The following is a 21,960-nucleotide window of genomic DNA, read 5'->3' on the forward strand; positions in this document are numbered from 1 at the left end:
CTCTCTCTCCCTCTCTCTCCCTCTCTCTCCCTCTCTCTCTCTCCCTCTCTCTGTAAGTGTCTCTGTCTCTCTCTTTCTCTTGGACTCTTTCTTTTTTTCTCTGTCATTGTCTATGTCTCTGTCTTTCTCTGTTTCTCTGTCTGTCTGTCTCTGTGTCTGTCTCTCCAATTCTCTGTGTCTCCTCCATTTCTCTCTCTTCTTCTCCCCCTTCACCATGTAGTAAAAGAGAGTCTACTTCTTAATTGAAGAAATCCATCTTCTGCTTTCTCTCACAGATCTCTCTCCTTTCCCTTCCCCCCTTTCATTCTGACCCCTCCTCTTCCCTGCCTTGTTCACGTTCTCCCCTCCATCCCAGGTGCCCCATTTCAAAGTGGCCCCCGAGGAATTTGTGAAGTTGCAGTCCCAGAGATTCACCACCCTGAACCTCCACCCCAGCAACACGGACATCAGTGTGGCAGTCGCTGGGATCCTGAGGTTTTTCAACTGCACCACAGCCTGCCTCATCTGTGCCAAAGCAGAATGTAAGTTTCCTGAGATCCGGAGCTACCATCTTGGTCAGTACAGCCTGACTGCTTCCTTACCTCTTTGGAGTGTCCCCAGATTAGGAGTGGGGAGGTTGATTTGAAAAATTTTAAACCTGGTAAACAAAGGGTTCTGTGCACGTGTTTGTATGTACATTTACATATGTACACATGTTTATCTCATCCAAGAGTCAACTACCTGTATATGCGAAGAACTCATGTTCTAGGTCATAGAGAAGCAAACCAAGAGCCGCCAAGGCTCTTTGCATCTGCAAACTCAATTCCCATTACTTCCTGCCTCATTGTTAGGGAGATACAAAAAGAGAGAGAGAAAGAAATTGGATGCATTTGTATTTGATGGTTTGAAGAGCATCTTTCCCTGGAGAGCGGGTTTTGCTGATGGAATGAGGTCTGAGGTCAATTCCTGATAAAGCATTTTTTTTTAAATGCAGGTTTTGGAAATGCATTTTCTCTGACTTTCAGACAATTTGTGACATAAATTCAGCATTTATAAGATTTAGCTAACATAATCTAGCTCCTTCCAGCTCACAGTCACATCTGGGTGCTTAAGGCAGTCACTTGCCCACACTTGGTCATGAAGACACTGACCACTGGCTGCTGCTAGAATGCTGGAAATGGACTGCATGTAGCTCTCATCTTCTCCTCCAGGTATTTTGGGTCTTCATCGTTCTATACAGTCAGGCTTGAGAAACACACTTGGACACAGTTTCTCAGAACTTCTGCCCCTTCCAAAGCAGTCCTAGTAGCTACAAAAGTTGGACACATCAAGTCACCTTCACATCAACAAGATGGATCCATTTGTTTTTTCACCATGTTGTGTTTGCTGCTATCCACTTGTATATTCATTTATTCATACAAACTTGACAGATCCATTTGTTTTTGCCATTTTGTGATTTTTGCCTTCTACCTGGATGGGTGGCAGGCAGCATTCACCTCTAGTGCAGGTAGAGGGCAGGTATATTCATTCATTCATTTGTTCATACAGACAAGGCCGATCTTTTTGTTTCTACAGTGTTGTGGCTTCCATCTGAATTCATTCATATACAAACATGACAGATCCATTTGTTTTTACTATGTTATGGCTCTTGCCTTCAACTTGTATACTCATCCATTCTTCTATTTATTTGCTCATTCATACAACACAATAGTTGCATTTGTTTTTATCATGTTGTGGTTGCTGTCCTCCATTTGCATATTCATTCATTCATTCACTCATTCATTTGTACATTCACTCATTTATATAAATATGATAGCTTCATTTGTTTTTATCATGTGGTTCTTGTCTTCTGCTTGTCTATTCATTCATCCATTCATTCGTTCACATATTCATTTGTTCATTTGTTCATACAAAAATGATAGATCCATTTGTTTTTCTGTGTTATGGCTCCTGCCCTCCACCTGTGTATTCATTTATCAATACATCCATTCACTCATTCACTCATTCGCTTGTTCATTCATTCATTCCTTCTTGAAAACATTTATTTTTACCATGTTGTGTTTGCTACCCTCTACTAGTATATTCATTCATTCATCCATACAAATAAATACTTATTGAGCCCCTTCCATTGTACAGTAGATACTGTGTAGGACCCAAAGATATATAAGCCACCCCTTGCTCTTAAGCAGTTTCCATTCTAATGGGGGAAAGAAACTATATTGAAACAAACCAAAAGCAGGTATATAATATCCCACACGTATAAAATGTGCAAAGAGAAAGATATCATCACCCACACAAATTAAATAAAAAGTTGTAATGGAAAGAACACTGGACTCAGACAGAAGATTTATATACCCAGCCCAGTTCTCCTGTTTAATTTGTGACCCTTAATTTTTTTAACCTAAGTTTCCTGGTCTGGGGATGTGGAAATAATACAAGACTATTTAATTGCCAGGGTTCCTGAGAGGATTCACTGGTATGATGGATATATATGTAAGAATGTATGTAAGAGATTGTGTTACCATAAAGCAAAATACAAGTGCAAGTTTTATTATTCTTATAGCCAATGATCTTATAGAGTTGTTACAAGACAGTATTTTTTGAGTGCCAAACATGTTCCAAACAGTAAGAACCCAGAGTGCGTGAGTGATATCACAATAAGCTCTACAAACTGGGGACCTACACTTAGGTCATAGGCAGAATTTCAGTGATTCAGTTGGATGAATTAGCCAACAGAATTTCATCTCCTTGAGGGCAGCATCCATTTCATTTTTGTCTTTATATCTCCCACACCTAACCCAGTGCTTGGCATTGGATATTTTCTTGGATTGATTGATTTGAAATCAAGAAGATTTGAGTTTGAATTTGTCCTCTGGTATTTGCTTCTAGCTATGTGACTACAGAAGACTTGTAACTTCTCTAGGTCTTAGTTTTTCTCATGTATAAAGTGGCTTTCCTGAATTCTCTCCTAAGATGGTTGTGAGGATCAAAAGGGATAGGGGCTGTAAAGCACTTTGTAAACTTTAAAACACCAGCAGATGTTACATTATTATTATTTCATTATGTAAAGAGAAGAGGAAAGTATTCTAGATAAGCAGAAAATTCAAGAGATAAAAATATGCATAGTATGGGGGACAGCTGGGTGGCTCAGTGAATGGAGATCCAGACCTATAGATAGGAGGTCCTGGGTTCAAATCTAACCTCAGACACTTCCCAGCTGTGTGTGACCTTGGGCAAGTCACCTAACCCCCATTGCCTAGCCCTTACCACTCTTCTGCCTTGGAACTAATAAAGAGTTTTGATTCTAAGATGGAAGGTAAGGGATTTAAAAAAAAAAAAGCTGTGTATAGTATATTCAAGGAATAGCAAGTAGTTCGAGCTACCTGAAGCAGAGGGTCTGTGTAGGGGAATAATCAAAGATAAAGTTATTTTCAACATTTATTCTTTGAACATTTATTAAGGTATACCATGGTGGATTAAGATGCTGAAATGTAAAAGTATATAGTACACAAAATCAATTAATCAACCAATCAACAAACCTTTATTAAGTACCTATTATGTGTAGGTCCTGTGTTAGGTGCTGAGGAAGCAAAGACAAAAAAATAAATCTTAAGGATCTTGCATCCTATTGGGGAAGCAAACGTATATGTAAACATATACAGAAAATGTAATATAGAGAATAAAAACAAAATTAATACAAGAAAATTGGAGAGGGAGGGCATGAGAAGCTGGGGGGTTGGGGATCAGGAAAGGCTTACATGGGAAGTATGTTTGGGAGATTTAAAAAAATGCAATTTAAGGTTCAAAGTAGAGATCAACAAAAGCTTAGCAGAGGGGCACAGCATTGGAATTAGAATTCAGAGAGTAGCTTGGAATTCAACAAGTGAAGAAGGTGAATAAGGACATGCCAGAAATTGGGGACAGAGTAAGCGAAGACATGGAGGGTGGAAAACAGCGCATGTTTGGGGATAGCTGAGTAGATCCTTCTAACTGAAGTCCAAAAGAGTCATTTGAGATGGGTCTGTAAAGGTATAGTGGCATCAAATTTTAGAGGAATGCCAGGTGAAGGAATCTGGATTCTTTTCCTGGAGTTCAGCAGAACTCAACCTTTTTGAAGAGGAGAATTCCTTTTTGATGTTAAAAAAAAATTGTAGACTTCCATATGATTGTAGTTTGGCTATTACTTTCTAGTCATTAAGGAAATACATTCAAGCTACTATGAATTCAGTAGTGCTTTTGAAGGAATTTATATTTTATTCATCATAGTAGTTTCTACACATTTGAAAAAATAGCAATTTGGTTAGGACAGTATTTATTCAGTTTGCAGAAGTATTCTTGCTTACTTCTGACTGGCATTTGAAGTTTAGGCCCCCTTGCCTTTAAAACAGTGTGGCCTTTTAGATATTCTCAGCCCTCTGGATGATATCCATTGCCACAGATGATGGGGAATCATTGGGGGTCTTTCACAAGTATATGCCCACTAATTTAAGAAGAACTTCCACTGAAAGATGTGTTAGGAGGTGGTTATACTCCCAGATGTGTCCCTACATTCTTCTCTGCCCCATTTTTTTGTGCCTTGGTCTACCTACTCTAGAAATGGACCTCATTTATAATAATCTTCAAGATTTCCAAGTTGCAAGACCCGCACAAGAGTTGATTGCCTCCTTGCCGGATTTATATACCCTGCCATGCCAAAACCTGGGCACATCGTACAATTTTAAGCTCCCCAGACCCAGGGTAGAAGAGTACCTCCGTTCCCAGAGAGACGTTTGTGGCACTAATAATATACCGCTTTTTGCTCAGTAATCTTCCTCTTCAGAGCACTTTACTGACATTAACTAATTAACCCTCCAAATAACCCTACCGAGAAGGTAGTTTTAATCACCACTCTACTGACTGGAAAGCAGCTGTATAGATGGGGCCCAGGAACATGGCCATGGGGGTGGGGAGCTGGAATTAGATCTCAGGAGCTGGAGACCTCCATTGGGGAACTAATTATGCTGGCCCCTGGCCCTTTCCAACAAACCAGGACTGACAGTGCCAAGGAAGCTGAGTATGCATAGAAACACATTGATAAACTAACTCAGCAATCAGCAATTACTGTATTTACTGGGCACTGACTGTGTCAACACTTGGCTAAGCAAGTATACATACCGGAGAAGTATGAGATACATTTCTGGCCCTATCTCCCACTGCCACACCCATGATAGTGTAAGAATTCTTGGTGTGCAAATTTCCTCCATAAATGTATATTGGCATCTTGTCTATAACCTAGAGACCTAGACAGTTGCCCGAGATGCTGAGAGGTTAAATGAATAACCCACTATCGTCCATTCAGTATGTTTTAGGGGCAGGACTTGAACACATTTCTCCTGGATTCTAGCAGTCTATTGACATAGATAAAATCATCACAGATACATTGGATTTTACCAAGCTCTTTCCCACATACCACCACTGGAAGGTAGGTCTGATAGTTATTCTTATCTTCATTTTACAGGTGGGAAAACAGAGATTCAGAGAGATGAACTAATTCACTCACAGTCCCTCAACTAGTAATTAGAATTAGGCTTTAAACTTTATCTTCATAGAGTGGTTTAAGTATTATACAGTATTTGAGGGTAGTGGTTAGTACCCTGGATGTGCTCGAAGTCCTGACAATTCCTTGCTTGACTACTCAGTACCTGTATGACAGTGAGCAAGTCATTTCATGTCTATGGGTTTCAGTTTCCTTAACTATAAGTTGAGATAGGAGTAGTTCCTGAATTCTGGATTATGTGGATGTAGGTTTTTTGGATATTTAATTTTCAATATGATTGGTTTCCTTCGTAATCTTATATATCATATTTTTTGTATTTGAAAACATTATTCTGAGAAGGGATCCATGGACTTCACTAGATTGCCAAAGGGGTCCATGACCCCAAGACATTAGGAATCCCTGATTATTGATTTCTCAGATCCCTTCTAGCCCTAAACTATGATCTCATATGATCTACACAATACTATATACACATTCTATATGCATATACATAAACACATTTATCTAATATGTGTGGGTATATATGTATATATAGTGCATATATATAAAGACACATATATAGACCTCTTTCTCTCCTTTCCTCCCTCTCTGTCTCTGTCTCTCTCTGTCTCTCTGTCTCTGTCTCTGTCTGTGTGAGTGTGTGTCTCCCTCTCTCTTTCTGTCTTTCTCCCCTGCTTCCCTCTAGACTGGGCAATCCTATCTCACCCAAGCTGGAAGTACAATAGCCACTCACAGACCTAATCCCACTATTAATCTATTTCTGACCTAAGCTGGTTCACCCCTTCTTAGTCAGACTGGTGGCCTCCCACTGCTTCCAGGCTTAGTGTAGAAAAATCAATCATCCTATCCCACTTCAGCTCCCAACTCCTAAACTCAACCGATCCATCTGTCTCTACCTATCTCAATCTCTTGGACAGCAGGGATTACAGATATGAACTACCTTGTTCACAATAATAATAATAATCATTATTATTACAATGGCTCACATTTATATGGTGTTTTCAGGTTTTAGGTACAAGTGTTATTGTCCTTCCTTTACAGATGAGGAAAATGAGGCTAAGGAAAGACTAAGTGGCTTGTCCAACTGGTAAGATACAGTACTATAGGAATTCAGAAGAAAGGAGAGGTCAGTATTTACTGGAGTCTTCAAGGGGAAATTTCATGGAGGAGAGAGGAATGTTAAAACTAGGTTTAATACTATCCACCAAGTAGCTCTTGCTTACCTGCCTCTGATTCTTCTGGTCTTTGCCCAATGGGCTTTATAATCACAAAGCTGCAGAAATGGAATCTACCAACCCATTCTCAGATTCCAAGGGCTACACCATTAGTCATAAGAGTTGGTGCCACAGAAACAGAAAAAATCTCCTTGTATCAAAGATGCCTCTTGCCTTACCAGAGGATAGAGAGGCGAGGAGAGCAGAACTGATGGGACACAAAACTGGGACAACATACTGAAAACGATAAGCCCACTGAGACAGAAGGGGAATGAAAGCAGACAGCCCAGCTTGGGACTTATCACTTGGCGGATGCCTCTTCTATTTGGAAAACTTATCTATCAGTAGAGGCCTTTGAGTGACACTGGTTCCCACCGGGCTCCTAAGATCCATGCAGCAAAGCCCAGGCCCCACCAGGGAAAGATCGGGCAGGGGAGGAGAGGTTAAAGGGAGGAGGAGAAGGAAAATCTAATCAAGGAAAGAGAAAATGAAGGTCTGATGTAAGACAGCTCCATTTCAGAGCTGGGGAGGGGACACTTTCCAGTCTGCCTCATTAATGCAGGGCTAAGAGACACTGCAAGTAGAATTAAGAAGAGGAATCTAATTTTATTTCTCAGCCAGTGAAATTAGACATAACCCAGCACATTCCATGGGGAATCACGCCACTCACTCATTTGCTCGTTCTCGATTTCTCCCCGAACATGGATTTTTAATAACTGGGTTTTCATCACATGGAAATGAATTGTGTTTGGCTAGAGGGAAATATGTGTGTGGTGCAGAGGGGAGTTTGTGTGGGTAGATTTTTTTTCTTAACTTTTAAAATTTAAAAAAATCAGTCAGGAAGGAAAAAGTGATATGGTAGGAAAGGTTGAAAGTTAGAATATGGCATCCCAGGCCATACCCTAAAGGCCCAGGTAAACGGTGATTGTTAGTGTTTCTAAGGAGTTCAAGGCATCCTATAGGGTGTCTCCAGAGCTCTCATAGAATCTAGACCATAGAATGACCCACTTAGTCCCTCAGATTGAACTCTGTTCCTTTAACTCCTTGTTAGTCCATGGGAATGGGATCCATAGAAATAATTCATGCTACTTTTTCTTTTTACCTGTTTTTTTGAAAGACAGGGTATTAGAGAGAAAAACCTCCACTGTACTAGGAATAAGGTGTCCTGGGTTCTAATTTGTACTCTGCTGACCAACTGTGTGACTGTGGACAAGTTATTTAATTTCCCTGGCCCTCGGTTTTCTCCTCCATACTCTGAGGCCTCTTTTGATTCTGACATTCCAGCATTCTTTGCAATAGTTTTTATGTCTTCTTTTCTTGTGTATATATCTTCACCCCATCCCCTCACCCCAATTAGACTGAGGGCTTATTAAGGGCAGGATGTTATTTCCTCTATCATCCCTCAGGACCAAGGACAGGGTCTCTTTCACCCAAGGGAAATTCTACCCATATTCATTGAAGCTCTGTTCTTAGCAAAACACAAATATATTTCTATTTATTCATTAAACATGTTTAATGAATTCTCACAGTGAGCGAACCTAGCATGGTGCAGTATGTGAGCAAGACATGTTTTTGGAGATAAGACAGCAGTTGAGGGCACTGGGTGCCTGCTTGAGGTGGAGAGAAGCAGATTGCCAGTCTCATGGAAAGAAGCCATGGTCCTTTGGCATTAGAAATAGATGCTGAAAGCCAGTGGACTGCACTGATATGTCAGTCTAACTGGTGTCATCATTTTCCTGCTCATCTCACTCTCAAAGCAGGTGCTGACTGGACCTCATAGGTGAAAGGATACATTTGATTTCAGGAAGTTCCCAGCCCTCAATTACTTTTGAGATGCCTTCAAGCTCTAAATCTATATCTTGTGATTCCTTTCCCATTCATCCTCTCCACATATCCTTCATTCATCCTCTCAGCCTGCTACCACTAAGAAAGGTACATGTCCCAGCTCTCATTTTTTCCTCATTTTACCAAGGGAAAAAATGAAGTCCAGGGAGACAAACTTGTACCATGAATAAAAGGCCTGGGCACCGCTTCCACCTGCCCCTTCTTGCTGTAATAAAAATGTCAGGCTTATAGCCAAACTGGTTGAGTGGGAGATGATCTAGTTTTGCTGCCCGTGATCACTGTCGATGGAGCTAAACTTTGGACCAATGCTTGACAAAATAGTGAAGTTATTGTAATCTGTGGTAAGATTGGTAGGCAAAATGGAAAAAGTTGCTCCTAGGTGAAAATTATCTCTTCCTTAAATTTTCCTAGAGTGTTTCCTTGATCAATCCATTGTCCCCATCTTCCTTATTTTGTATAATACTTATCTATGGACAGGTTTTGTCCCTTACCCCACCCAAGTAGATTGTAAGCTACTTGAGGACAGGACTGTGTCTTTGTTTTTAATCTTTATATCTCCAGAACCAAGTACAGTGGCTCATATATAGTTAGCATTTAATAAATATTTGTGGCAATTGAATCATTCTTTGGACCCCACCCCATGCCAAGTCTATACCTTTCTTTTTTTTTCTTTGGTCTTGGAATCAATACTGTGTATTAGTTCCGAGGCAGAAGAGTGGTAGGGACTAGGCAATGGGGATTAAGTGACTTGCTCAGGGTCATACAGCTAGTGAGTGTCTGAGGCCATATTTGAACCCAGGACCTCCCATTTCTGGGCCTGACTCTCAATCCCACATTTCCTTTCCTAACTTCTAGCAATCACCTTAGTCTTTCCACCCTTTGAAAAGTTGCTCTTAAAAAACAATTTGAAACTCATTCATACTGAGGTCTAAGTGACTGATGAGGTATAATGTGACATCCTTCCCAAAATTTTTTGTATTTTAGCAGGACTCAAAAGCATCAGCTAAAACAGTTCCCAGTATTAGCTTCATCACAGAGCAGGTGGAGACAGTTTTTGTTCTTGTTTTTAGAATGCTTCAGGGGAAGAGTAGTTTCTAGTCTTTGTAAATCTCTCCCCCTAGGTAAAAGGTTATTTTGCCTACTTTAATAGCTGGACTGATTACTAAGACTCCTCTATTCCTCTCCAGTACCTGGGAGCAAGTTTGCCTCCTCCTCCCCAGAATAAGTATCCTGTTGAGTCTTTCACAGATGGCTCCCTCCTGCTCCATCTTGAGCTATACTTTCAGACTCTCCTGGTGCTCAGGTTAGAGGGATGAGGCAAGGAGTAAACTCTGGAAGAGGAACAAGGCTGCCTATGATGGCGCAGAGGGAAGAAGAAAGCAACAAACTGGAAAGAGATGAGAAGCTGCTGCTTTTAATGCTTTAAGCATCAACAACCCATGATCACTTTCCTTGCCTCTAAACCACAAAAAAGCAAAGAAATTGCAGAAAGCAATAATAGAACTAATGAAAACTTCCAAGATGACATGACTATGAAATCAACTTTCTTCTGCATGAAATACTGAATGAAAAAATACTGAATGCCTACTATGTTGACTTCTATGAAAGATTCAGAGAATTATAATGAATGGCCCCTGGCTTTAAGGAACCTATAATCTAGCTGGAGTGGCCCAATGGGAACACTGAGAGAAGAATAAATCACAATAAAATATAGTAAGTCACATTTGCTTTAAGGTGAATAATTTCACACACATATATTAATTGCAAAGAAATGGGACATAGTGAATAACATTCTGGGCTTGAAGATAGGAAGAACTGGGTTCAAATTTCACTGCTGATGCTTGCTAGTGAATCTAGAGGAAAGTTATTAATTCTCAGTGTCCCTATTTCCTTATCTGTAAAAAAAGTGGTTATATTGGAAGACTCCTAGAATTCCTTCTAGTTCTTAATTTATAAGCCTAGGATAAATGCCATCATACCAGGCTGAGCTGAGCATCATACTAGGCTCTAGGGAGATATAAAATTTAGATAAAATATGGGCCTTGTGCTCATAGAGTTTTCAGTCTAGCAAAAAGAGAAAACACAAGCATAAGAGGGAAAAAGAATAAGCATTTATTAGGTACCTACTGTGTGCCAGAATCTGTGCTGTGATTTATGTTATCTCATTTGATTCCTACTGCTATTATGACCTTCATTTTATAGATGAAGAAACTGAGGCACATAGAGATTAAAGTAACTTACTTAGAGTAACATAGCTAGTAAGTGTCTGAGGTCAATTTTCAACTCAGAAATTCCTAACTCCAGGTACAGCTCTTTGTCCTTTGTTCCATCTAGCTAAGCCTAAAAAGAAGGTTGATTTTTGCCTGGAATGGGGACAGAATTTTCTTCATGTAAGTGAATTCAGTATAGAGATGACATCTTCTCTTACATGGTTCTTAGTACCAGTTTTCTTCAAAGGGAAGAGAAAGCTTTCAAAGGGGGTAAATTTTTAAGTGTTTCAATAAAACATGAGCAGTAAGGGGGTGCAGGATTTTGGTCCCTAACTTAGCCCTAACAATATCTGAGTTTCAAAATATTTTGCCTTAAGCAAATGCCTGAGAGTTAGCTAGAGAGATATCATTATTTCTGTTTTTTAGATAAGAAATTTGAACCTCAGAGAGATTAAGACTTTGCCTAAATATACATAGTTCATGAGAGTCAGAATTGGGACTTGAAACCAAGTTCTCTGACTCCAAATCCAGTAAGAAGAATTCTACTATATCAGAATATAAACAAAGGCTCGATCATTTGGATTGAATGTAAGTACAGAAATGAGTATTTGCTAACAGCCATGTGGTCCAATAGGAAGAAGACTACCTCTAGAATCAGAGAGCCTGGGTTCAAATTCTGCCCCTATTTCCTGCATGACCTTAAAATTAACTTTTCTTTTCTAAAAATGTTGGTATTGGGGAGAACAACTAGAGAATTCACAAGGTCTTTTCCCAACTTCAAATCTATGACCCTATCATCTGAAAAAGACTTCCTAGATGAAATGGATCTTGGAAGATGAACAGGTAGAGATGCAGAGGGAAGGGTAGTCTGGAAGGTGTGAGTAAACTGTCACTTCTTCATTTGGGGTTTTCTTGGCAAAGATACTAAAGAAGTTTCCACAGGGGAAGGAGGGACAGTAATCATGCCCACCACATAGTTGACAGATTGATATTACTAAAGCACAAGTCTAACCATGTCATTCACTTATTTAAGGAGCTTTAGGGAAGCTAGGTAGCTCAGTGGATAGAGATCCAAGTCTGGAAGTAGGAGGTCTTGGGTTCAAATTTGTCCTCAGATATTTCCTAGCTGTGTGATTGGGCAAGGCACTTGACCCCAGATTGCCTAGCCCTTATCACTCTTCTGTCTTGAACCAATACTCTGTATTGATTCTAAACCAGAAGGTAAGTGTTTTTTAAAAAAGAGAAGCTTCAATAACTGCTTATTGTTTCTTTTTGCTTCTAAGATAACATTCAAATACTTCCATTTGACAATGAAAGCCCTTTATATTCCAATAGCAATCTATCATTGCAATCTGATTTTACATTATTCTCCTTCATATACAATATTCTAGCTAATGTCATCTAATCTCCCAAGCTGTTCCATTCCTTTGTACAAACTGCCCTCCAGGCCTGGATAGCATGTCTTCCCTCCTCATCACTACCTCTTAGAATCCCTAATTCCCTTCAAGGCTCAGTTAAAGGTCCATTTCTTACCAGAGGCCTTTCCTGACCCCCCAAGTTGTTAGTGTACCTTCCAAGAACTAGTATACAAAACAATGTATGATAATCAAACAAGCAAGCATTTATTAAACACCTGCTATGGTTCTTTGTTGTTCAGTCTTTCAGTGATGTCCAACTCTTTATGACCCATTTGGGGCCTTCTTGGCAAAGAAACTGGATTGGTTTGTCATTTCCTTCTCAAACTCATTTTAAAGATGAAAAAAACTGAGGCAAACAGTGAAGTGACTTGCCCACAGTCACCAGTCCCTGGGCTGTGTTGTCTGGCTATCCCTCATATCAGACAAAGGATCTAAGGTTGTATTTGAACTCAGGAAGACTATTCCAGGCCCAGAACTCTTATCTACTGCAGCACCTGGTTGCCCCTGTTATATGTTTCTAGCATGCCGGGAAGTGGGGTCACTAAAACAAGTGAAACAGTCTCTGGCTTCCAGGAGTTTATAATCTAATAGGGAAGAAGTTTACTTTGTATACATTTTATATTTATTTGTTTAAGTACATGCTACTTCCTGACACCCTCTTCCACCCTAACCCTTGAAGAACGTGAGCTCCTTCAGGGCAGAAACTCTCTTTGTCTCTGTATCTTCCAGTACTTGGCAACATTGTCAAGCACATAGTATCTGTTTAATAACAGCTTGTCCAATTGAACAGAGTTGAACTAAATTGAAATGGAGCTGGAAGGGACCTCAGAGATCATCAAATACAGAAGTTCTTCACATTGTTTGTGCCACAGACATCTTTTGCAGTCTGGTGGAGCCTAGTTGCCCCAGAACCATATTTTTAAATGCATATAATAAAGTGCACAAAATTACAAGGGAAATTAATTCTCTTGAAATATATTTACCAAAATACCTTTTTTATAAAATTCACACACAGTAGAGAGGTGAAGCCCAAAGTCACAACTAATTTGCATTAAACCCAGGACTAAAAATTAGGTGTCTTAACTCTTCTTCTGCATAATGCCGTGCCATGCCTCTTCATTGCTACTTCTTTAAACACCCTTGGTGAGGCTGCCTACTTTGAGTAGGCAATTTCTCTCTTTGAGAGAAATCTAAGATTTCTCCTGTGATGTCCCTGGCTCTGCTCCTTTTCCCAGTCTCTGAGGCCAGGGCAACAAGGTAAGAAAGGAACTAGCAAAACTAGAAGATGAACCTCCAGGGTAGCTTACCTGTGATTCTGGGTACATTCTTTCCAAGAGATAAAGTGTCCCTGAGTTGTGTTGTCTGGGGCTTTCTCATATCAGACATAATCCAGCTGTTATTCCCTAAGCTTCCCTATCTCATCCTACTCAATTTCATTGCCTTTCTGGAGAATTCCTGGAGATTTGGCTTCATTCTCAGCCATACTGGAAAAATTTTCTTAGTCATCACCTTGGGATCCCTAGATGTGCTTTCAACATTCAGTTTACCACAGTGGACATCTCAGCTCATCCATTGATGAGATTTGATTCAATTTAAAACTGATCGCCTTTCTTTAGAGTCCCTGCTATGTACATAGTTCTTCATTCACTAGGGGTGATACTAAATTTAAATAAGACATAGGTGTCTTGGAGTTTACAATCTAGAGCAGTGATGGTGAACCTTTTAGAGACTGCAACTCTCACTGAGCATATGAGCCTCCACCTTACCCCAGACAGGGGACAGAGGAAGTGCTCTCATTGGGCTACTGGGCAGAGGAATGGATGATGAGAGAAATGTCCTCAGGCACATGGAGAGGGGGAAGGGAGTAGCAACTTCTGGCTTGCTCCAGCACAGGTGCCCTAGGTTCACCAACATAAATCTAGAGGGATGATAAGGCAAACTCAATACAAAATAATACTACCATCAAGCAAACAAACATTTATTAAAAGTTTGCTATGGGGGCAGCTGGGTAGCTCAGTGGAGTGAGAGTCAGGCCTAGAGACAGGAGGTCCTAGGTTCAAACCCGGCCTCAGCCACTTCCCAGCTGTGTGACCCTGGGCAAGTCACTTGAACCCATTGCCCACCCTTACCAATCTTCCACCTATGAGACAATACACCGAAGTACAAGGGTAAAAAAAAAAAAAAGTTTGCTATGGTCCTAGGACAGTGTTAAACAGTTGGAGGTACAAAGACATAAGTGAAGTAGTCTTTGCCCTCAAGAGACATATTCTAACAGGAGAGAAAATATATGCACATATAAGTATATCTAGGCATAATCAAGACATGTAAAGTAGATACAAGGTATCTTAATAGTGAATAATAAAGAAGCAAAGTACTCTCTGAGATCCAAGGAATCTGGAGAAGCTTCATGGAAGACATGACAGTTGTGCTGAACCTTAAAGGATGGCTGAGAATTCAACCAGCAAAGCTGAGGAAGGTCATTCTAAGCAAGAGGAAAAGAGTAAGCAAGAGTGAAAAGGCAGGAAAATGCAGCAATTGTCCTATTGCACAGTTTAGTTGGAGCACAGCATATGTGCAAGAGTAATATGAGAAGCTAGAGAAGTAATGGAGATCACCGTTGTTTTCTTTCTTTTTTTAAAAAAAATCTTACCTTCTGCTTTAGAATCAATATTAAGCAACAGTTCCAAGGCAGAAGAGCAATAAGGGCTAGGCAATTGGTGTTGTGATTTGCCCAGGGTCATACATAGAGTTAGGAAGTATCTGAGGTCATATTTGAACCCGGGACTTTCCATCCCCAGGCCTGGCTCTCTATACACTGAGCCACCCAGTTGCCCCCACCATTGTTTTCATAGGAACTAGCCAGGCTGATTGGGTCTTGTTTTCACAAGGATGCTAAAGACCTAGCAGCTCTTGGCTCTGCCAGTGGGTCTTGTTGTTGGAGGTGGATCTGACCATTATAGAATACTTTCTGTGTACAGTGATCAGATGACTCACCAGATGGCATTTTTTGCATAATTCATTTTATTCACTACAGAGTAAGCATATACTAAGCAATTAAGCCATTGTCTAAATCTACATTAGGATCCAGATGGCTTTTTGTTCTTCACCATATTCCTAGATATTCTTTATAGTTTGTAGATGGGGCAAACCAAGGTCCATAGAGGGAAACTGATTTGCCTTAAGCCACCCAACAATATGATATGGAACATGATTTGAACCTGGCTTTCCATGTTCTTATTTTTATGCCAAACAAGGTTGCCTCCTTTCATCCCTGAGATGAACTTTTAGCTTTCCTGTCAAAAAGTACCACTGGTATCACTGTCACTGTCTTTGGAGATTTGTTTGGAGATTTGTCAGGCAGTTATAGGCACCTTCCCTCTTTTTCCTCTCCCCTCTCTACCTGGCTATCTGAAACTCTTAGGTAGGTCTGTCTTGAGGAAAGGGAGAAAGGCCGAGACCTTTGGTTGAAAAACATGTAACTGGATTGCCTCGGAAGTCATTTTTCAAATAGTTTGACTAAGGGGCAACTAGTTCCTTCTATGAATATGTCTTCTTTCCTTTCCCCAGCCTCTGGAGTTCTGGGGAAAGGACTCAGTACCTTATAATGGCAAATGGGAGAGGGAAAGTTTTTTGGAGCAGACCTGCACTGTGCTGCCCAAGTCACTGGGTTCTGCATTCTGTTGCCCCCTATTCCTCAGTGGAAAGTGAAAAAAAAAATCTCAGTTTTTCCAAGGACATATGCTCTACCACTCTCTACCCAAGATAGAATTTCTTTCCCTGGTGCCTTGTAATGTTTGCAGTCATGTTGTTCTCTTGGCCCCTGACATTAGGAATAAATAAATCATAGAGTTCAGCCTCCTGGGCATCTGAGCCTCTGGGAACCAGAGATGTTTCTGCTATGCTCATATCCCTAAGAACCAAGCTAGAAATAGGAGTGACAGCATATTCTTAGGAGAAGCCTATGGGGATGCTTTAGGCCAGTGGGGCCATCACTCTAGGTCTTTCCTCCTTTAGGAATCTTACATAGCAAGGTAGTTTGGAATAGAGTGAGTTGAGTTCAGATATTGCTTCTATTACTTATGTCCATGACCTTGGACATTTATTTAACCATTTAACCACTTTAGTCCTCAGATTCTTCATCTGTAAAGTGAGAAGATTAGACTAGATGATCCCTAAGGTCCCTTCCATCTATGGTCATATATTTATGGCAGGTTTACTTGACCTCATCATTGGTAAGCTTATATATTCCCCTAGCAGATTTAGACTTGGAGGAAAAGCTCATAAGATTCCTAAACTGTTTGATCTTCCCAATCTCTGTGTGTGTGTTTGTATGTGTGTATGAGCGTGTGTGTATGTATGTGTGTGTGTGTGTGAGAGAGAGAGACAGAGAGAGAGAGAGAGAGAGAGAAAGAGAAAGAGAGAGAGAGACAGAGAGAGAAAGAGAGAGAGTAGGTGAGTGAGTAAAGACTAATTTAATTCTCTTCCAAATGGGTCCTCTTAGAGAGCTTGAGTATTTTGCTCAAGGACATATAGCTAGTCAGCAGCAATCCTTAGATTTGGCCCTAGGTCCTCTCTTTCCAAATCCAGTGCACTTTTGCTATACCATTCAGTCTTTCAAACCATGGGGACCAGTTGGAAAAATTAAGGCTTTATCCACTATTCTCTCATAGTTTATACAAGCAAGCAGAATCTGGGGAACTCAATTCACTAAAGACCCTTAACACACCCACATACACATTCATACGTTCTTGGCAACCTGAAAAAGGAGAAAAAGCATGGCCCCTTTTAGGCCATTTCTATGTCTAGATACTCAGGAGCACCAGAAGGCCCTTAGCCTGAGGATAACTTTCTTTTTTGCTATGTCTCAAATTAGTTTTCTGCCGGAGTACAGTTCAAAGCTTATGTTTTTTATAAACAAAACCACTCTTTGTCTTCATGCAACAACTCAAAAATTTTGACAGACAACTGGCCTGTTGGGGACTAACCAGTTTCTTGGATCCCTGACTCCTATCTTTCTAGAAGTAAAGGATTGATAGAGGGGTGGGTGAGAAGGGGAACAAAAAGATGTGGTGGTCAGGATGACCTAAGGAAACCCCATTTTCCTCTTTAACTACATCACATTCCCTAGTGATTAGGGTTAAGACTGGGAGAAGTCTTTTAAAAAAGTCTAAATATTTGTCCAAGGTTACATAACAAAGTTTAGACCAGAATTGGAACTAGAACTCAGGACTTTGGGCTCCTAGCCTAGGATTTCTGTTTTTTTGCATAGGTTCCTGAGTCAGTCCTTTGGATCTTTAGAGGGTCTTTCCTCTCTTCTCTCTCAGGCCTTTTAAACCTGGAGAAGCTGCTCAGACAGTTCCTTATCTCCAAGGACACGCTCTCCGTCAGGATGCTGGATGACAGCCGGGATCCTACCCCACTCCTCAAGGAGATCCGGGATGACAAGACAGCCACCATCATCATCCATGCCAATGCCTCCATGTCCCACACCATCCTCCTGAAGGTAGGGAGCTGGAGCTGTGAAATTAGGGCATAAGGTCCAAAAGGGAGACCTTTTTTTTCACCAGCAATTGCTCTCATCACTGCCTCCAGATGAAATTTCCTTAATCATTCCACAACATAGATTGAAACCCCCTCATCTTACTGCCTTCTCTCCTTCCCCACTTCCTAAGTGCTAACTGGATAATAATAATGATTTTTTCATTCATGTGATGTTTTATACTTTCCAAAATGTTTTCAAATGGAAAGTGAAAGTATTATTTTATACCCATTTTACTTGAGAATTTATGGCTAAGACATGTCCATGGTCACAAGGTAGCAAGTAGCAGAGCTAGAATTTGAAATCAGATTTCCTAATAAAAAGTAAGGGGTATCAAGGAAGATGAAGGCATAGTTTCTGTCCTAAAGGATCATAGCATTATAGATTCAGAGTTGGAAGGGCATTTCCCTTTACAGATGAGGAAACTGAGGCCCAAAGAGGTTAAAATGACTTGCCTAGAGCTAGGATTTGAAAGCAGATCCTCTCATTCTAAATCTAGTTACAATTATGCCAGTTATAGCCAAGACATCCAAATGCACAAAACCCAAGTGGATGGCTGTTCAAAACTATCATATCTATGTGAAGGGGCACTTAAGACTTTTCCTAGAAGTATAATCTTGAGTCAGATTTTTTAGGTAGCATGTATATGTGCACATACATGCCTCTGTGTGTGTGTGTGTGTGTGTGTGTGTGTGTATTGGGGCACTGGGGAAGTGGAGACATAGTTTGGTAGAAGAATTGATGAGGAACCCCCCACCCCCCGCAAAAGCTCTAAACTATGGCCTGTGTGATGTTTTATAGGCAGACGGAAGTGAATCATTAATCATTTGGTGGGGGGATATTGGAGCAGTTTGGAGCAGGTTTCCAGAATCACTGAAAATCCTAGAATTGGAAGAGATCATAGAGATTCTCTATTCTAACCCTCGCCTTACAACCATAAACAGAGCCAGAAACCACTTGAACATGTTTATATGTTCAATCATTTCCAGTCATGACAGACTCTTCATGACTCCATCTTGGGTTTTTGTGGCAAAGAGACTGGTGTGATTTGCCATGTCCTTCTTCAGCTCATTTTATAGATACAGAAACTGAGGCAAATAGGGATAAGTGACTTGCCCAGAGTCACATAGCTGTTAAGTGCCTGAGGTCAGGAAAGTCCCAAGCCCAGCACTCTATCCACTGTGCCACCTGGCTGATCACTCTGGGCATAATGCAAGGCAAAAAGACAAGTCTTAGACTTTTGGAACACCTTATGGAAAAGATCCCAAGTCTATCATTCCTAAACTAACATGGTAGGTGTAGAAGCAGTTCTGAATAGCATTTCTCAACCAGAAAATGATTCTCTTCTGGCCCTCTTATCTGAGAAGTTATAAAATCAGAAGATCATAGATTTAGAGTCCAGCTAACTTGAAGGGAGGGGATAGAACCCAAAGGAGGGATAGCGTCCAATGCTGAATGCTGTATATTTGGTCAAATGCTAGAGAAGAACAAGGCAAACAGTTCTCTTCGAGGCCTTCCTGGACCAGAAGCAAGAAGCTAATGGCACTTGGTTAGGTGAGAAGAGAGGTGCTAGAGAAGACCAACGCTTGCCAAGCCTCTCCAGAGCTTGCTGGTTTGTCCTAAAGCCATTTTATTTTCACATTTAAGTGCAATGTGCTATCTTTCTCCCAGGGACTTGATTCCTATTTACCTTTTGATGAAAGTGAGAAGCCAGGCAGACACTGAGATTATTTATTATCTTTTCCTCCCATTCTCTCCTCACCCACCCCTCGCCCACATTTTATTTTATTTTTTTGTCTTGGAGTTAATAAGAGATTTGAATGAGTTTTCTCCTTACCGAGGGCTATCCCTTCAGCCCGTTGCTATAGTAATTTTCCACTACTCCAAAGCAGTGCTTTTCCAAGTGCATACACATGTGCATACACACACACACACACACACACACCTCTAAATACAGGCTTTTTTGCTCCTGTCTTTCATCTCCAGTACCTTCACTAGCCATGACCAGTAAAAACATCAAAACTAAAGGAGATCCACAAGTCGAAGCAAGTTAGAGGGGACCAGGCACAGAGTATATAATGAGGGACAAAGCCTAGAGCAGAATCTGAGTCTGGAACTCATCCTTGGCTCAGCTGCCAAAACTTAGACCTCTCATGATGACATTCTCTATAGGGCAGTCTCCCTACTAGTTCTAGCAGAGTTTTTTTTTAATTATACCTTCCACTTAGAACCAATACTACGTATTGGTTTCAAGGCAATAGACCAACAAGGGTTAGGCAACAGGTGACTTGCCCAGAATCATAAAGCTAGGAAGTGTCTGAGTCTACCTAACAGAGTTCTAATTCAGTGGACAACTGATAGTCGATCCATTTATCCTTAGAAGGAGCCCTTTATGGGTCTGCATTGTGTCTCATCCTTGAAAGTCTTGATTTCTTTTTTTAAAACCCTTACCTTCTGGCTTAGAATCAATACTGTGATTCAGTACTATGAATCAACACTACTGAAAGAGCCATTGTTAAATAGCCAGGGATCATACAGCTAGTAAGTATCTAAGACAAGATTTGAACTCAGATCTTCATGATCCCAAGACTGCCACCTAAAAATAACCTGTCAAAGTAGTTTCTTTTTAAACTTAATTTTTATGTTTTAAAAACCCTTGTCTTCCATCTTGGAATCAATACTGTTTATTGATTCCAAGGCAGAAAGTGGTAAGGGCTAGGCAATGGGGGTTAAGTGCCTTGTCCAGGGTCACACAGCTTAAGTGTCTGTAATCAAATTTGAACTCAGATTCTCCTGTCTCTAGGCCTAGCTCTCAATCCTCTAAGCTACCTAGCTGCCCCTGGACACTCATGATTTCTTTTTTTTATTTTATTTTATTTATTAATTAAGAGAATTTTTCCAATTTTACATGATTCATGTTCTTTCCCTCCCTTCCTCCCACTCCCCTCCCATAGTTAATGAGCAATTCTACTGGGTTTTACATGTGATCAAGACCTATTTCCATATTACTGATATTTGCACTGGGGTGATTGTTTAGAGTCTACATCCCCAATCATATCCCCATTGAACCATGTTTTCAAACAGTTGTTTTTCTTTTGTGTTTCTACTCCCACAGTTCTTTCTCTGTAACTGTATAGCATTCTTTCTCATAGGTTCCTCAGAATTTTCCTGTATCATTGCATTGCTGTTAGTACAGAAGTCCATTATATTAGATTGTGCCACCGTGTATCCGTTCTCTATGTAAAATGTTCTCCTGGTTCTGCTCCTTTTGCTCTGCATCAATTCCTGGAGGTCATTCCAGTTCACATGGAATTCCTCCAGTTCATTATTCCTTTGAGCACAATAGTATTCCAGCACCAACAGATACCACAATTTCAGCCATTCCACAATTGAAGGGCATCCTCTCATTTTCCAATTTTTTTTGCCACCACTAAGAGTGCGGCTACAAATATTTTTGTGCAAGTCTTTTTCCTTATGATCTCTTTGGGATATAAACCCAACAGTGGTATGGCTGGATCAAAGGGCAGAGAGTCATTTAAAGCTCTTTGGGCATAGTTCCAAATTGTCCTCTAGAATGGTTGGATCAATTCACAACTCTACCAGCATTGCATTAATGTCCCAATTTTGCCACATCCCCTCCAACATTATTACTTTCCTTTGCTGTCATGTTAGCTAATCTGCTAGGTGTGAGGTGGTACCTCAGAGCTGTTTTGGTTTGCATTTCTCTAATTATAAGAGATTTAGAACACTTTCTCATGTGCTTATTGATAGTTTTGATTTCTTTATCTGAAAATTGCCTATTCATGTCCCTTGCCCATTTATCAGCTGGGGAATGACTTGATCTTTTACACAATTGATTTAGCTCCTTATATATTTGAGTAATTAGACCTTTGTCAGAGGTTTTTGTTATAAAGATTTTTTCCAACACTCATGATTTCTAAAGCTGGACCAATCCAATCTGATAGACATATATTAAGCTCTTCTTGTATAATAAAGCACCGGTCTTGAGGCTGGGGATAGAAATGAAAATCTGAACTTGGAATCAGAAGAACCTGGGTTCAAATTCCATTTAAGGCACTTATTAGCTGTGTGACCCTGGGAAAAGCATTTATCCTCTCTGTACCTTAATTCTGTACATTTATCTCTGAAATAAAGAGGAGTTGACAACTGCTTTCAAAGGGCTTCTATTCTACTGAGGGAATGTAGGCTATGGGGAACC

General features: G+C 40.4%; 1 protein-coding gene across 1 annotated transcript in view; it reads left to right on the forward strand.

Moving 5' to 3' along the window:
• The window catches only part of GRIK4 (glutamate ionotropic receptor kainate type subunit 4), a 315,433-nt gene that overhangs the window by 19,149 nt on the left and 274,324 nt on the right, over positions 1-21,960 (forward strand). The window contains exons 3-4 of the mRNA XM_044669645.1: positions 356-521; positions 17,527-17,705. Coding sequence (XP_044525580.1) covers positions 356-521; positions 17,527-17,705 — 345 coding nt within the window. The remainder of the gene's footprint in view (positions 1-355; positions 522-17,526; positions 17,706-21,960) is intronic.

Source organism: Gracilinanus agilis, chromosome 3, assembly GCF_016433145.1.
Source record: "Gracilinanus agilis isolate LMUSP501 chromosome 3, AgileGrace, whole genome shotgun sequence".
Lineage (NCBI taxonomy): Eukaryota > Metazoa > Chordata > Mammalia > Didelphimorphia > Didelphidae > Gracilinanus > Gracilinanus agilis.